Source organism: Anticarsia gemmatalis, chromosome 6 (genome assembly GCF_050436995.1).
Source record: "Anticarsia gemmatalis isolate Benzon Research Colony breed Stoneville strain chromosome 6, ilAntGemm2 primary, whole genome shotgun sequence".
NCBI lineage: Eukaryota > Metazoa > Arthropoda > Insecta > Lepidoptera > Erebidae > Anticarsia > Anticarsia gemmatalis.
The window spans coordinates 12,342,789-12,360,393 of NC_134750.1; the positions used below are offsets into that span (position 1 = coordinate 12,342,789).

Below are 17,605 nucleotides of genomic sequence, written 5' to 3' on the forward strand. Positions count from 1 at the left end.
ACTACACAATTACAGTAACTACAAAGGTACAGTAACTGCATCGCAGTAACTACAGAGTTACAGAACCCACTGTGAGTTACAGTAACCACTGAAGTTACCATTAACCACATTTATAATAATCGTAGTGAATCGTTTCTCACATAGTTACGTATCAGATAAGCGAATTATAACAATAGCGCTAATGAAACACGTGCATTAAAAATTTCGCAAAACTTTACGTAAACTATAATAATAGACATTCGACATCCAGTAACGACTGACGCCCCCCATTGCGTTAAACGACTTCACAGTCACGCGGACTGTGCAGTTAAATGCAGTCCAACCGCAAAGTTTTTTCGTTTTTAAATGAGCATAAATAAAATGTTATTTCTGTATAGAATCAGTAGCTTTACATAGACACTAGTATTTATTGAAACATTTAATCCATTCTGATTAGCAATTCAGATCTATTAAGAGTGATAGCTGCCACACTCAATACCTAACAGTAGATCTCGTTAAAATTTTCCATTGACGCGCAACTTAATCACTAGCACCATTTAGTACGCCCCATTTAACTGTATGTGTCTGAATATAGTAGCAAGTCGTTGCGAAGGAGGTGAAATATAGAAAGAGTCATACGGCAGAGTAGACGTTGTTACGTTTCCATTCACAGCAAGTTAAATGGCGCACAGTTCAACACTCGATACTGTTTGAATTCGTACTGTATTAACTGCACAGTTTGCGGTCAACATACAACTACATGCAGTCCGACAGCGATGTGTATCGATTTACGAGTTTACCTCGTATGAATACCAAACAATGGATCATGATTATTATACGAATACAATAGTTATTTACAAACAATACAACTGGTTTAGAAAAAAATACTGAAATAAAAAAAAATCGCAATAGCTTTCAAGCAGTAGCCGTAAAAACAAAATAAACACATTTAAAAACGTTAAGAAAATATCCACGAAGCTCACAAACTTAGCGATGTAATTTATTCCCTCGGGAACAAACACCAAGATCTCTGTGTCAGGCATAATAATGAAGTCTAGAGAATAATGCATTGTTAAGTAACACCGGCAGAATTTAACGACACTCGATCATAAATTTTGATTAAGCTTTGATTTAAGATGTTTTATAAAAGTCATTTTTTAAATAAAAACACAAATGGACGCTTCATTTATATCTATTATATAATACAGCTTTTAGAGAAACGAGAGAGAGACGTCATGGAAAGTAAATTGAAACCTGAATCTTGATATCCTATTTCGTCCAGACCTCCTGACTGCGCGCGGGCGTATAAATAAACAATCTCAAATGACATTTCGTTGACTTATTGTTAATGTAACTACAGCTAAATATACCTAATAGGTCATAAGGAAATCGTCGGTAGTTATCATTTCCATTACTGCGTCACACGAAATATAAAATAACGGGTCTGTTGGTTATTGACTATTCAATAAAATACGCATTATTTTCGAACAAGCTTTAGTCAGTCAAGTTTATAACAAGAATGTAAAGAAACTTCACGCCGCATCAATTTGCCGCCATTTCGTGATGAACGTTATTTTGCAACGTGAGTTGCAGATCGTAGTGTTTACGAAATGCTCAGGCGCACGGCATTAACAAAATTGTTATTTTATCTCTACAGAAATTACTAGCACAACAGATTTTAAAAATGAAATCCTTGCTCGATTTTAAATCTACCGCCATTTTATAATCCCATATCACAAAATGGCTTGTTAATTATCCTACTATGTCGATAAATGAAACTTTTCTTCACATTAAAACTTTTAATCATGAAGGAATAATAAATAATATTTAGCAATCGACCTAATGATAAATTATTAATAACAAGATTTCAATCTATGGATATAGTCTGTAAATTGTTCAGAGTATGTGCTATGAGAATAACAGGATGTGGCTGGAGGATGGCGACGGGCAGAGGGCGCTGGCGAGCGCCGCAGGGCTCTGCGGGGAGGGCCTGCGGTGTGGCCGCCGTGCGCCGCAGCACCGCACCCCCACGCATCACACACGTCACCCCAGCACGTGGGTCACAGTTTTCATTTACACTAGGAGTTTCATCGTCCGAACACAAATCTATCACTTCACAGTCTATATCTGCACGAATTAATGGGTCTAACATTTTCATCTCAGCATCTGCTGGCTGATCGCACTCCAACCCGTCCACAAACACTATATCTTTATCTTCCATGTTCTCCCTTTTGATCTCGGCTTCTTTCCTCAATGTTTCTAAATACTCCTCGATCATGTCTTCAGACATCCTCTCCATCTTGACAGATACCGGTTTACATTTGAGATGCATTAACTGGCCTTTAATGTCAAGTATGGTTTTATTTCTCTGATTTGGGAAGACATGTTTTCTCTGCCAGTAGTCAATAGGTCTTCTGTAGCGCACAGGAAACTGCTGGTTTTTGCCCTTAAAATTATATTGTTTACTCAGCGGGGTTGTTGTGCAGCAATAACGTTCAACTCTCTCTCTGGCAAAGGTCATGTCACGTTGAACACTTGGTTTCACATTTTTCATGTATGCTAGTGATGAGAATGGATATGGAGGACCACGGTCAATGTTTGCAGCATTCCTTTGATTCTTGGGTTTAGTTTCATTATCTATATAATATACTGGAGTAGAATCTTCATGCTTTTCTCCGAGGCGCTGCAACTTTAAAGCTGATAGGAATTCAGGCAAACCTCCACTACATGAACTGGTAGCCACTGATGGAGTGTCATTGTCATTATTACATAGCCTCTCATGTGCTTTCAACACATCCAAGTTGTCAAAGTGACTGTCACAGTTATCACACAGGTATATGTCAGTAGACTTGACACTGATCTCCTCTATAGTCTTCGGTTTGCCATTGTCATACAGTAGATTCTCATTTCTGAATGTCACTAACAGCCTACTGCTGGGTCTGAAGTACAGTGATGTGGTCTGGTCTCTGTTGTCGACGTACCTAAGTCTGCTGCGCGGATACCTGGCTAGCTGTGCAGAGAACACCAGCAGGAACGCACTCTTATGGTACTCGTAACATTTCTTGACCAAGTTCTTCAGCCTCACCTCCCAGTCGAACGGCACCACGCTGGGCCTGACGAACGGGTGTGAGAACGCGACGTCACTCGGCCACCACGGCGGCTGGCGTATGTCTTTCGCGGTATCGTGTCCCCAGGAACATGTCACCATGAATGTTATGAACTTCTCCAGCTCTGCCGCTGTGATAGCCGACAGAGCTATCGGATTGCCGTTAACAAACAGAAGCGGCAGATTGGCGATCATGGCTCCCGCTGTCGCTTATGGTCATCGAAACCTGAGGGAGGCCAGCGCTTGCGATGTCGCCCCGCATAGGTCCACACTAACGGTTAATGCATTGCAGCCCATGTTAGAAGTCATACTTGGATTTTTCACACATAAAGATCGTCACGAATGTAGTAATACTTTAAACGACATTACAAAACACTTTTTTTGCAATCAAAATCAAAATTTGTACAGAGTGAGAGCGTTCGTTAACTAAAAAGAGAAAGATCCATAGATCCACAGACTTCATAGATCTTTGTTACGCTGTATTTCTGCGCCCTATACGCAAGCGAGCGAGACGCGACATAAAGCGTAATCGAAAAAAAAAACATACTGGCGCGCGTAACGAGTCGACGATGCATCTGTATCAAATTCTGTATATTTTTATTGTTTTAAAAGGAAAACCTATTTTAGAATATATATATTTATATAATAGTAGGTAGCGAATAATCCCTTGTTATTATATTTTAATTTCAAAGAGGGTAGAAAATTATTCGATTATTAAAATGTTTTTTCATCTAACACCTATACTGTCGCAAAATAAAGTAGTTATCTGATTAATACCGAAATCAACACTGCATTGTGTAATATTCACCAAAGTACAATCATGAATAAAAAAAAAATTCATTGGACATGGAAATTGAATAATCGAGTAACACACCCTAGGAAGTAGCAACTACTAAACGTGAATGTCATTAGTGTCAGTGTGTCACGAATTCACGTCCGTGTTTTTTATCTGTGATGTTATCACGTTTGATAAATCAAGAAAAATAGATCAGAATTAAATACAACCGATTAACTTTAATGAAATGAACAAATACTACAACAAAACTGCATAGTTTTCACATAAACTACAGTCGTGTCGTTGAAAATGTATTGACGTAATTGAAAAAAAGAATACGATAATGGTTGGTAGAGAGAAGTTCAATAAGATTTTAGTCTTTTTGTAAATAGATTTAACATTGAAACTGTAATTGCTTCACAGGATTTCAGTGGTGAAAGTTCTCCGAATTCTCCTTCAAGAAGTTACCAAGAAATAACAGATTACCAGTAAGTTAAATTTGAAAATACAAGAATATTAATTTTAATTTCTTTGTTCAAGGTGTTTTGTTATAAATACTTGATTAACTTGAATTTCGAGGTAGGTGTTATGTTGTTTACCACACATGGTTTTATGTCGGTTTCATTAAACCCTCATCCAATAAGAGATTCATACATTAAATCATACATAATTTTTGTATTTGAAAAAAAGGTATTATGACTCAGGCATTATATTTCTAATAACAAAAGAGTTGAAAGAATAAACAAACAGTTGTCTGTGCCATTTAAAACAAGCTCTTAATTGTTTATTTACTTAACTATCAAGCATAACCATTCATTTATATTTATGTAATGACTAATTCATATGATAAAGATTAAAGTCCCTTTATCTTGCAGCTGTTGAGTTGCTATAAATTGTAAATAGGGTATTAATATTGTATTATGTATAAACGCTATGTGCAATAGTGTAGTTATGGTATGTCCAGGCAATGTGGGGCACTGGGTCCCTAAGCTTGGGGCCCAACAAACTTTTTTTACTTTATTTTGTAGTTTAGGTGTAGAGGGCCCTAGTTTACTTTTGCACAGGGCACTACTCCATCTAGCTACTCCTCTGAATTTGTTTGGATATTTTACTACAATATGTTGCCAGCCATTGCTGTTATATGGGTCGTTCTAAGTTATGAGGTAATTTCAATGTCAATGAATTTTTTTATATTTTAAATTGATAATTTATTTAAAATAAAGCTGTGAGATTATCAAAGTCAGTATCTTCTGTAAGGTCACTAAAATTCACCGATGAAATGTTTTTAATTTAGTCACAAAAGCGCCTTAAACATGAAAAATTTATCTCCCCTGGTCTGTCCTTTAACCGATTATGTTAATAAATTAGTATTTTTAACTATCTTTAAATTATTAAATAAATTAAATTGTGTATTATTTAAAAACTAGACAAACTAAATTAAAGCAATGAAAAAAATAAAAAAGGTAACATTTAGATATTCATATAATGTTTAATATTGAAATTTGTCCCTCGTATATAGCATCTCTTCCCCTGGCGTTTTGTTTTCATTAAAAACTCACGACTTTTAATTTCGCCGCGTAAATTCTGACCTTGAGCACAAAGTTACTAACGTGAAGTTGACAGCAAGCCGTCGGCGCGAATGCGCCCGCCATATGGTTCGCTATTACACAGACGCCATTTGGTGAAAACTGTCGTGGTTCAGTGAGTGTGTTCTTTCCCCTGGTAAGATTTTATTCTTTATTATAAGCATAAATATTTTACTTTCTTCCTAGAATTACTGTAATGTATGCAAAGAATCGTAATCTTCCTGTCTAATAACTTGTTACAAAAATTTAGACTTTTATATCGATATTTTGTCGAAATAGTATCTCCCCTGTCTTCTTTCCCCTGCCGCTTAAGGTACCAGGGGAGATACTTACTGCTCAGGGGAGATAACTGCTTCCTGCTTATGATGCAGTTATCCATTATTTAGTATCCGAGTGTATTTACCTAGTCTGGTTTTAGTTTAAACATAAATCTTGTTATTTTAAATGTCGATTGTACGAGTGTTTATTGTCGCTTTCATCCTAAATATCTCATACCAGGTAGTGTTCCTCGAAACTCTTATTGTTTTTGTAATAAGTAAAGGAGCAGTCCTTTTTAACCCGGTTACCTTATAGAAAAACGTCGATGCCAAGTTACCATATTTTGGTTACTGATTATGGCGGCACGAAAAAAAATGACGCGTGAAGAACGCTTAGAAAAAAAAACGTGTAGCGGAAAGACTGAGATACCAAAAAATAAAAAATGACCCTGTGAAATATGAACAGCAAAAGATTAAAGAGCAAAAGAAATATGATAAGAAAAAAGAAAGACTACTTAAAACTGTGAATGAAATGACACCTAGAGAACAAACAAATTGATTTTCGTATAATGTCATGTTTTTGTTGCTTTGTAGGAATGAAAGATTATTTTATAGTGAAGTCTGATGGCTGTTGAAATTAAGTCTGATTAATATTAAATAAAAATGAAGTTGATTCTCAAACTACCACTGTTATTTATTTCATAACACAACATAAATGTCCCTCCCCTGTCCTCAGTATCTCCCCTGGTCAGTTATAAAATGGTAAAAAACTAAGATTTTGTCTGGCTGTTGTCTGGACATGAAGATAATAAGTGTTTTGGTAAGAAAATACTAATACTACATTAATTTTTTATCATTTTTGTCATGCCGCCTCTTCTAACATCATATTACCTCTTAACTGAGAATGACCCATATCTGAAATACTCATACTTTCAAAATGCAATTGCTAAAAGCAATTTGTGTATGTATGCAGGCTAATGATCATCAATGGATTTCAGTATTCTCTAGACACTACTATCTCTTTAGAAGAATCTTTAAAAGAATTTAGAGATGTTTTAGTGATTTCAGCCAGGAGTAGCTCAAAAATATTTAAATCTGTATTCGAAGAAGACATCATATTAATGTTATCTTAGCACAGAAATGACAACAAACTCTCCTTTTATAATTAATTTTATTTGTATGAATATACATTTCATAAATTTTTGTGTTTTGTCCATCAGATTAGAGATACCAACATGGACTATGGACAGTTTGAAGGCTATAGCCATTCAGCAGAGGTTGCCTCGCCCCAGAAGTCTTGCATGGGGTATCTTGTTAAATGCACTGCCTCCACCAAATATGGATATTGTATCAAGGTAATTCATTCATATTTGTCTTTAAACAAGTATCAATGTTAATTGACAACAAGCAGAACTGACTTTTACGTACCCTACTAAGCATGGAGACACTCAGATCAAATACTTGGAGGTTGCCAAATTCACTAATTAATTACCTACTGGTGAACACTAGTAGCTATAAGCACCAGCAAATACACACTGTAACTTTGGCAATAACAATATGCAAACTACTTTAATTTGTGCCAGAGTTTCACACACTAATTAGAGCAAGAAGTATGTGCCCAAGTATAGTTAGTCTACACACTCAAAAATATGGTTAACGGACTGCCTCCGTGGCGCAGTGGTTTAGGTCGCCACGCCGCTACCATTGCGTCCGGAGTTTCGATTCCCACTAAGAACAATTTTGGGTTTGGTTGTACTTTGTGTCCATTGTTTGTATGTTTTTTAAAGCCCTTGCGACAGAAGAGCAATTCTTAATGCGGGAGTTGTCTTTTTAATAGACTAAAAATATATGTATATTATGTACTCTTGCTTTTAATTGTTCATAAACATAAGTGCAATGCATATAGGATAACATTACTAATACTAATGTTTTAAAATAATAAGGTTCTTATATAAATATATCCTGAAAGAGAATTAGCTTTGTACTGAAGTTTCTATAGTAAAATCATTTATGCATAAATCTAATGACTGAAAACATCCTGCTATCTGAATCGTAATTAATTCCTTAGGAAATCCTGACTACTCATTACTAAAATCACTTAAATCCTCTATTATTATATAATTACTAAACTATTATCCTGTTTTATACCGCAGTTTATTATAGAGAACCTTATAAGGTCAATATTATATTACTTTTATGTTAACCACATTTCACAAAGGTTTAACACTATTTTTGACATAAAATAAAATTATTACTCTTATTTACAAACTTTTGCATTTTAATATTAGTAGGACGTATGTATGTATGTTTGTTTTTTGGTTTGTTACTCTTTCAATAAAAAGTTTTAAAACTCTTCACGTAGGCGAAGTCTCAGGCTGAAACTAGTATAATAAAAAGCCAATTGTTATACCATTAAGCTATCTTCTCATTGATATGTTCAATTACACAATATTACACAATGTGAATGTTTATTTTTTATTGTTAATTAATGATAATACTATCTAATTGGAATGTAAAAAATACACTTTAGTTAGCGGCCTATAAAGCCTGTTCCACACAGAAGATACAGTCGCATTTATACTATTCTGAGCTAAAATATAGTATCTATTGTACTGACCATGTTAATCCTCCTTGCACAAAACCTTTCAGCATTAGCTAGAGGGCTTATTAGGGTCTTAAAAAACTGTTACTTGCTATACAAATGACTAAAACGCTGGTCATGGTAAAGACAGGAGATCTCTATAACTTATAGGATCAGTTAAATTAAAAACATTTTCAAGGATCACGATTTAAACATGATCTTATCATTTCAGTTTGAAATCTCATCGGAACTTCTACAAGGATCTAAGTGCAAAGCTGTCGATGGATCCTAGAGCAGTCATTGGTGATGATCCACTCTCACAAAATGATGAGGTATTGTTTTAAATTTCATAGTACATAATTCTACATTTTAAAATTCCCTAGTCAATCTACATTATTTGAAAAAGTTACATGCAAATCTGACAAATACAACGGGAACAAAGTCTACTCTATACTAGTCTATCAGAATTATTTTTTTGTCTTATTTTCGATTATAACTTTTAATCTCTCACGTTGCATGTTTAATGTAGAACAGAATACGGGAATTAACGCGAACAAGTTTTTACTTTAAAATGCCGTGGGCGCGTATTTTCGATTTGTCAATTGGACTACAAAACATCACCAAAAGGAAACATGTCTTATATCTGAAATGTGATATATCATCCTTTTTAAATAAATCCTTTTTTTTTCACAGAGTGTATGGAAGCAACACTTCTGTGATAACGAGCTCAAAACACTGATATTACAAGATGTGGTGCGAACCTTCCCTGAGGAACTGTATTTCAGGGACAAAGATGTTCAGGACTTGATGGTAATGTTACATTTGAATATACATTTTCTACTTACCTCCCCTTACATGTTGATAACAAAGCGCACCTTCAGAATAAGAAAAACGTAATATTGCTCCGACATCTACTCGCTTATGTCTTTATTCTACTGAAGGGGCGAAATTTTATACGACAATATGTTCTGAACTTCTAGAACAAGAAAGTAAATAGGGTACCTCACGAGCTCACTGAAAGAAACCAAATGAACTGTTTACTCATTTGTGATTCTTGAAGCCAAAGAGATTTCATTACAAGTTCAGTTCATACATACTATAATGCGAAAAGAAGAAGAAAAGAAAAGAATGTGGACAAATTAGGTACGGACGCGGCTAACCTCAACTGGGAGCAGCTAACAACAGCTTCGAGCATTGACGACAAAATTGATATATTCAATAAAGCTGTTGTTAGGCTGTTTGATGTCCACGCGCCGGTTAGGAAGGTTAGGCTTAAACGTCCTCCTGCGCCCTGGATGTCAGAAGGCGTTCGAATGGCTATGAGGCGAAGAAATAGGGCCTTTGCCAAGTTTCGTAGAGATCGGTGTGACGAAAATTGGCACCAGTTTAAGGTTGCAAGGAATCGATGCAATCAGATGGTACGTAACGCTAAACGCCGACATTTTCTAAATAATCTTTCCTCTTCTTCCCCGGCCGATATCTGGAGGTTTCTCGGGACCCTCGGTATTGGCAAACATCAGAGCAATAACGTACAGTGCACGGTTGGATTGGACGATATAAATCGTCACTTTACGTCCACCACAGTGATGGATCACCAAACCAAGACCGATACTGTCCAATCCATACTGGGATTACCCCGACCTAATATTGAATCCTTCTCCTTTTCGCCAGTAACTCCGGAAGATGTTAAGAAGATAATCCACTCTATTAAATCTAATGCAGTAGGCGCCGATGACGTCAGTCGACGCATGATCGTCTCTGTGTTGGATCACCTGCTTCCCGCCATATCTCACATCATAAATTTCTCCCTTACCTCTGGTTCCTTTCCTTCCTTGTGGCGCAAAGCCTACATTATCCCATTGCCTAAAATCCCAAATCCGTCACTTCCAGCTCACTTCCGTCCCATTTCCATTCTACCTTTTCTCTCCAAAGTGCTGGAGGCCTGTGTACACCAACAGTTAACACAGTTTGTGTTAAATAACAATTTACTTAGCCCGCTCCAATCCGGATTCAGACCAGGCCACAGCACTACGTCGGCACTCCTTAAGGTGACTGGCGATATTAGGGCGGGGATGGAGGATACTAAAGTCACTGTTATGGCTTTGGTAGACTTCTCGAATGCCTTCAATACCGTCAGTCATGATATCCTTCTCTCTATCCTCTCCCATCTTAACATATCTTCCGGTGCGCTGAATTGGTTTTCCTCATATCTTCAAGGGCGCCAGCAATCGGTTCACCTCGGTGAATCTTCATCGAGCTGGCGTGGACTGGATTCTGGCGTCCCACAAGGCGGCATTCTTTCTCCCTTATTATTTTCAATATTCATCAATCTAGTAACCCAAAATTTTCGAGGATCGTATCATCTGTATGCTGATGACTTGCAACTTTATTCGCAAGGGTCCGTGGACTCTATATCGACAGCAGTAGACGTCGTGAATAGCGACCTCGAACACATTAGGTGCTGGTCTGAGAAGTTTGGCTTGGCTGTTAACCCTGCCAAATGTCAGGCTATAGTGGTAGGCAGTCACCGCAATATTAGCAGATTAGGTAATGTTCATGTACCACCTATAGTCTTTAACGGCCGGACTATTAAAACGACGTCTTCAGTAAGAGATTTAGGTCTTCATGTTGATTCAACGTTGAGCTGGAAAGTCCAAACAGCCAATGTTTGCCGTAGAGTGACTAGCACACTGCGAGCTCTATATCGCCTCAAGAACTTTCTGCCATCCAGGACCAAAACCATGCTTGTGCAGACCTTAATATTCCCTCTGATCGACTATGGTGATGTGTGTTACTTTGACCTGAATGCAGATCTCCTCAACAAACTTGACCGTCTTCTTAACAACTGCATTCGATTTATCTTCAATTTACGCAAGTATGATCATGTATCTACTTATCGCTCTCAACTTAGGTGGCTACCAATCCGTGAGCGCCGTAATTTACGTGCACTCACGACTCTCTTCTCTTTTCTTACTTCCCCTACTCCCCCAGCCTACCTAACTCCCTACTTTCAATACTTGTGTGATAACCACAATCGTAATCTCCGCTCCTCAAGCAATCTTATTCTTCTCTGTCCCTCTCACACTTCTGGGTTTGTCAATTCCTCGTTCCCTGTTCAATCAGTCCTGTTATGGAATGCGCTCCCTCTTGAAATCAGGATGTCCACTAACCGTCTTACGTTCAAGAGCAAAGTAAAAGATCTATTGTTGAACAAAGTTGCTGAATCGTCACAATTATCATAGTTTATATGTATTCATATATTTATCTATTATTGTATATATATATATTGATTGTATGTTATTTTCATTTATGTAATTAATATGTATGTATATATATTATTTTTTATATGTAAGTTTATACTTAATATAATTATTAATTTACACTCATATTGTCTACACCAATTATTATTTATTTACACACCTTTTCTCATCTCACTCTCCTTCCTCTTTTAAACACCTTCACAACAATCTCTGCATCACCCTAAGGTAGACTGGCAGAAAATGCTCCTGGCATTAAGTCCGCCTTTATACAGCTCTGTATATAAAGTTTAAAATAAATAAATAAATAAAAGACTTTTTCCCCGACCCCGACCTAATACAAAGCAATAAATCCTCAACATTTCTATGTTATGTAAAGCTGTTGTTTTTATTTGTAGGTCCGTATCCTGTTCTTCTGGGCGCGGTCGCACGCCAGCGTGGGGTACCGACAGGGCATGCACGAGATACTCGCGCCGCTACTGTTTGAGTTGTACCTCGATAGAACGTTTGCGCCCGATGATTTGTCGTGAGTTTTACCTACTTACAATGCTAAAAACCAAAATTGGATTAATTTCAAAGTTTCTTCAGAAAGATGAGATTATACAGATTCAATACAGAATATTTGGTCGCAAATTGATGACATAAAATATCAATTACTATTAACAATAAAAAAAAACTCGAGTGATGAGATTTTAAAACATTAATATTAAAAATATTTTTTTATATACCTATGTATGAGTTATTTGTTTCTGTTTCAGGGACAAATTAAAGTGCATTTTAGACGAAAATTATTTGGAACACGACAGCTAGTAAGTATACCAATATTATTTTATAATAGATCCTTCATTAAATTTAAAATTGTACTCCCCGAACATATAAGTCGCTTAATAAACAATATTTTGTTTATAGTATGCTGTTCAGTGCAATAATGCGAGGTTTAGAAAAGTTCTATACAACGGGTGACATTGTGCCAACGTCGTGTGGTAGATTACCTACTTCTACAGTAGCACATGTAAGTAGCAAGTAAATAATAATACCTCCGTAAAACGATTTTCTCGTATAAACATGACATTTTTACAGGCAAACTAAGTTTTTATTTTTGCGTTGAAAATATTGATATTGATGTGTGTTGTATTTGTTGATAGAATCCAAACGAAGTGGTGAGATATTTAGAGAAGATGCGTGAAGAGTTTCTAGTGCCGTTGGACCACGAACTAGCGGCGCATCTCGCTAGCTGCAATATATCTATGGAGCTGTTCGGAATGTAAGTATATTATTAATATCATTATAGTTATATTAAGCCAACATGAATACACGTTTCAGCAAAATCAATAACAGATAAATAATATAAATTTAGAATAATGATAAATGATAATATTATATAAAAGCTAACATTGAGACATAATAGTAAAATACCTCACCTTACCTAAACTTGCAAAAATAGCCTGAAAAAGGCTACTAAGTTTGACACCGCCCTAATATCTCCTAATATATCCTTTTGTAAATATAACTTAGGTAGCAATAAAATATGAAATTAATTTTAAATGTTTGTTTCAGTCGATGGCTTCGTCTACTATTCGGTCGTGAGTTCCCTCGCTCGGAGATCCCCAATCTATGGGGGTTCTTGTTCGCCGATGGACCGATGTTACCTAACCTACACTACGTCATCGTTGCTATGTTAATCTCTATGAGAAGTACATGTAAGTAGTCTTTTATGTACTTTTACTCAGGCTGTAGCTGTTACGAACGTGCGAACTACGTCATAATCAAAAAAATCATAGGAATGTGATAATGTGTAAGTGCCAGTAAGACTCCAATAAAATGACATTAATTAGTTCGCACGTTTGAAATGGCCCGAGTATAGTTAGAATATAGTAGTAGTAAATACGTGCAAGTTACGTATACGTATACGTGCACGCTCGTTTATAATGATGACGTGCAGTATTCTATTGGTTTCTATCTATGTGTCTATTTATTCCAGTTCACTTACTCACTCACTTACTGTTGGGTAACTTCTCGGCTTCCATAAGCATGATTTCTAAACTAATAATCTTGTACCGATATCTATAGTCGTGTTGGTATACGACGATAGAAAAATCTGTAAAGCTTAACTAGAAAATTAAAAGTATGAAGCATTAGGAACATATTCTCTGTCCTGTGTGTCGTATTATGTAATTTTACCTTAATTTATTTCGAAAATTCTATCTAGAAATGTGAAATTGTTTTGGGCGTCTTACTAAAGAATTTCTCTGGTTCTGCCAATCCTACTATCTGAAAGTTATTTTATTTGTTGCAGTGTTAGACCCCGACCCGGGCGTGATCCTCTCCGCGCTGATGCGTCCAGTATGTCTGTGTGTGGGCTACGTGTGTGCCCTAGCCCTGCACCTGCGCGCGCCGCTGGAACATCCACGACCTCCCACACCGCATGCACATGATGTTGTGTCCGCCAAGTTAGTATAATATAGTGGTAAATTACATGTATGATTTTTTGGTTTGGGAAAGATTTTGCAGCTAACGGAAATTATAAATTTGTTTTGATTGCACCTTATAATAAATGTTGTATTTAGAAGTTTGATGTATTTATATAATGCCTAGTAAGACGGAGTGAAGTAACTTTGAAATGAAAGCAAGCTTTCCAAACTTAGTACCCGGTATAAAATTTGTTTCTTTCATTTATATCTGTCATTATATCAAATCATTTTATTGACATTAAAAATAACACTATTTATACATTTAGGATTATGTTTTCAGCTTAAAAGTGAAGTTTCTAAAATAGTCCAACTGAAATATAAGCTTCATAATGAGATCCAAATCTCTTGGTACTTAAACGTTACTGTTGGTGAACTCCATAAAACAACAAAACAAAACACTTTTCTACAGCCATTCTCCCGAGAACCGTGCCCAATGGAGTATAGAGCAGCACATCTCGGACAACGCTCGCAGCAGTACTGTCACTGAAGTAGACTCGGGCTCGGAGGGCGTGGCCGAGGGAGCCGACGTGGCGCGCGAACTGGCCGCGCTCGCGCTGCTCCGAGCACAGCTGCCTCCCGCTGCGACTGCACTGGCGAAAGCACTGCCCAAACCGGCACCTGAGGTGCAGCAACCGCTGCAGCAAATTTTACAGGTATACTGAAAATAAAAAAATAATGTTGATGATATTGTGCTACTTTTCAGTAATAACTCTTCTGTTCCTTCAGATCTCAGCATTCAATGCCAATTATAGGTCAAATGTTGTGTCTAAAATCCGAATTTAATCAACTGTGTAGTGGTGTAACGTCAACCCCAGAAACCATTATACTTAAGTCAAAATTTGTGTCCTAAATCTAAATTCTAACAGTTGTTTAGTTATATAACTACAATCCCAGAAACCCTCTCCAAAGATAGTAAAATAAAGAATACTCTTACTTAATTATTTGACAAAGCAGCAATAATAATATTTTTCGACTCAAGCAGAACACAAAAAAATATTTGTCCTAGAAAACAACAGCGTAAAAGCGATATTTAAAAAAAAATTAACTCAATAACTCCCATAATTTTTTCAACACAACACCACCAACTATAAATTAAACAACCTTTATTAACACCCAGTTGGCGGCCCTCCTCCAATGCCGTAACCACGCACTAATCGACGTCGAAACAGCGCTCGAGGCGGCCGAAGGACAAACAACAGAAAAGGTAGGACGACGGCAACTAGTCCCTGTAGCAATGATGCACAAACGTAGTACCGGCAAACCTATAGTAAAACCAGTTAATAAAGTGAAAGAAGTGCCTTTGAAATTGTTCCACCAAGCCGAGTGTGTGGCCAGTGATCTACCTTGTCTCGACCCACTGAGGCTACGGACAGAATGACTAAGAACCAAGCTCATGTTGTATAGTTATTATCATTAAGTAATTAAGTATATTATGCATTTTTGTGAAGTGTCTCCCAAGCTTAAGTTGGTAATTTTGGAGAAAAGTCGACGTAGATACATTTTGTAGGGTTGTTTGTCCAAACTTATGCTATAATAGTCAAATTAGAGGAACCCAATATTTTAAATTTTAATTAAATGACACTAAAATACTGCTCTATAAACTATTTGATACATTAATAAGGTAATATGTGAAAATATTTTTTGGGAGCATTCTCTGGTCTCTGCCTATCCTTATGGGAAAAGGGCGTGATTTTATGTATGAATGTATGTACACATGTTTTTTTTTAACTAAGACCTTGAATGAGTTGATTTAATTAACAAAGTGCTCAGTTCGAATCAGTTTTGTGAACAGTTCTCGCAAAAAATCACTTAAATGTTTGCAACATTAAGAACTTGCTTGGGAGAAGTATAGTAGGTTTAAAATTCTAATTCTCAATCTATTTGTATCTTTCTTCTATGTGTTGTTTCACTTCTTTTGTACTTTGTTCTGTTTAGTATTAAGTAACATTAAATGTTAGACTAGTCTGGTCACAAAATTGTTATTAAGAATATTATTGTAGATATTTTAGATTTGATTACAATTTTTGAAATTTGCTCACTGAAACATTTAAAATGATTTTATTTTAATTTAAAATACTTTTCAAGTTAGACCATAATGTTTTAGTCGTTTTTGATTTAGTTTTAAAGTGAATTGATATTGATTTAATGTATTCTACATTTCATTCAATCAAATAAAATTTATTCCGAATTTGGGTTTAGAAAATTATGTTGATAGCATTGTGATTATTTTAGTGGGAATATTTGAACTTTCATAATAATACTCTGTATTGTTTCTTTCTTTATATAATATGTGACAATATGATCAAATTAGGGGGAACGACAAAAGCCTAGACCACGGAAATACCTAACAAAGCAAATATAACTAACTATTACATAGCTTAAAACGTATCTACACTGAATTATTAGCTAGCTAAAGCTAATAATCCAATTTAAGTTTCGAATAAAATAGAAAATATTTTCAAGGTATCAATAGTATACCCACATACCTAGAAAAATGTCACATTAGTTGTGACTTCAATGGCGGCCGTTCTCCCTATTGATGTCGATCAAACATAGCATTAAGAGTTTCATCTTCAGACTAAGCTTCGATATTAATATGCCCCAAATTATAGTAAGAAATATCAAATATCGTCAATAAATAAATACAATAAGAGTAAACAGTATTGATACTATTCCAGTATTTAAAATTGTAAACACGATTTGTTTTTGCTATTATTTTGGATATTGCTACATGTGGAACAGCGGAAGCAAAAAGGCGGGAAAAAATATTGTGAACATTTTTTTTGGCTAGTGGTACCTACATGGTGTCAAATATATTTATGCTGCCAGAATTATTTTACGCGCGATTTAACCAAGATTTAACGGTGAGGTTATCGTACCGTTGCTTACCATCTACTCCTTGCCTGAATAAATTATGTTTCACCTTCTGAGAAGCGGCTTGTTGTTATGTTCAGAAATACATAGTTAAGTAATGCGGAATATAACTTCGCTCGTTTAAATTAAGTTTTAGTTCCCACATATACAATATTAAAATTATATAGCTTTGTGTTTAATAAACAGTTTTCACTACAAGCATAACTTATTAAATTACATTATAAGGGGATAATTATAAACAATTTGATACTTCAATAGTAGGTAATAAGTACTAACAAATCAGGCAGTACACATATTTACAACTCCCCCCCCCCCCTCTCCCTCCTTTCCGAGCTAGTGGTAGATTCAGTTATTGTAAAGGCTATATAAGTGTCAAGATTTGACCTTAATTTATAAATAATGTGATCAAAATATTATTCAGAAAATGGAGCACCTACTTGCCTTAAAAGGAATGAGAACACTCTTAATATGCTTATTTTGTGTTACTTAAAATTCATTGTCGTTTGATTTGATGTTGTTAATAATGAGTTGTAAAGATGTGTGTTGGCCTCAATCTATCAAGTAAATAGTTAATATTAGATTTTAATACAAACTGTTCTAGCGCATTTAAAGGCAACGCCATTTGGTTAGTTAGCAAGGGTAATTTTAAGAAATTGTTGCAATATTTATAATATAAATTGTATTGTACCTATGTATGACATGTAATGTATAAGCATAGC

The 17,605-nt window shown here is 35.8% G+C and overlaps 2 protein-coding genes across 2 annotated transcripts; one reads left to right on the top strand and one right to left on the bottom strand.

Moving 5' to 3' along the window:
- Positions 1 to 1,456: 1,456 nt before the first annotated feature.
- Positions 1,457 to 3,702, bottom strand: ova (ovaries absent). Its single transcript, XM_076115778.1, has one exon. It carries the CDS (start codon positions 3,278 to 3,280, stop codon positions 1,847 to 1,849), a length of 1,434 nt encoding a protein of 477 aa, XP_075971893.1. The 5' UTR covers positions 3,281 to 3,702; the 3' UTR covers positions 1,457 to 1,846.
- Positions 3,703 to 4,014: 312 nt separating this feature from the next.
- Positions 4,015 to 17,189, top strand: TBC1D5 (TBC1 domain family member 5). Its single transcript, XM_076115780.1, has 13 exons — positions 4,015 to 4,206; positions 4,284 to 4,348; positions 6,924 to 7,058; positions 8,517 to 8,616; positions 8,978 to 9,094; positions 11,940 to 12,067; positions 12,300 to 12,350; positions 12,451 to 12,553; positions 12,687 to 12,805; positions 13,099 to 13,241; positions 13,838 to 13,991; positions 14,422 to 14,665; positions 15,130 to 17,189. The coding sequence occupies exons 1-13, from the start codon at positions 4,204 to 4,206 to the stop codon at positions 15,388 to 15,390; spliced, it is 1,623 nt and encodes a 540-aa protein (XP_075971895.1). The 5' UTR covers positions 4,015 to 4,203; the 3' UTR covers positions 15,391 to 17,189.
- The last annotated feature ends 416 nt before the right edge of the window (positions 17,190 to 17,605 follow it).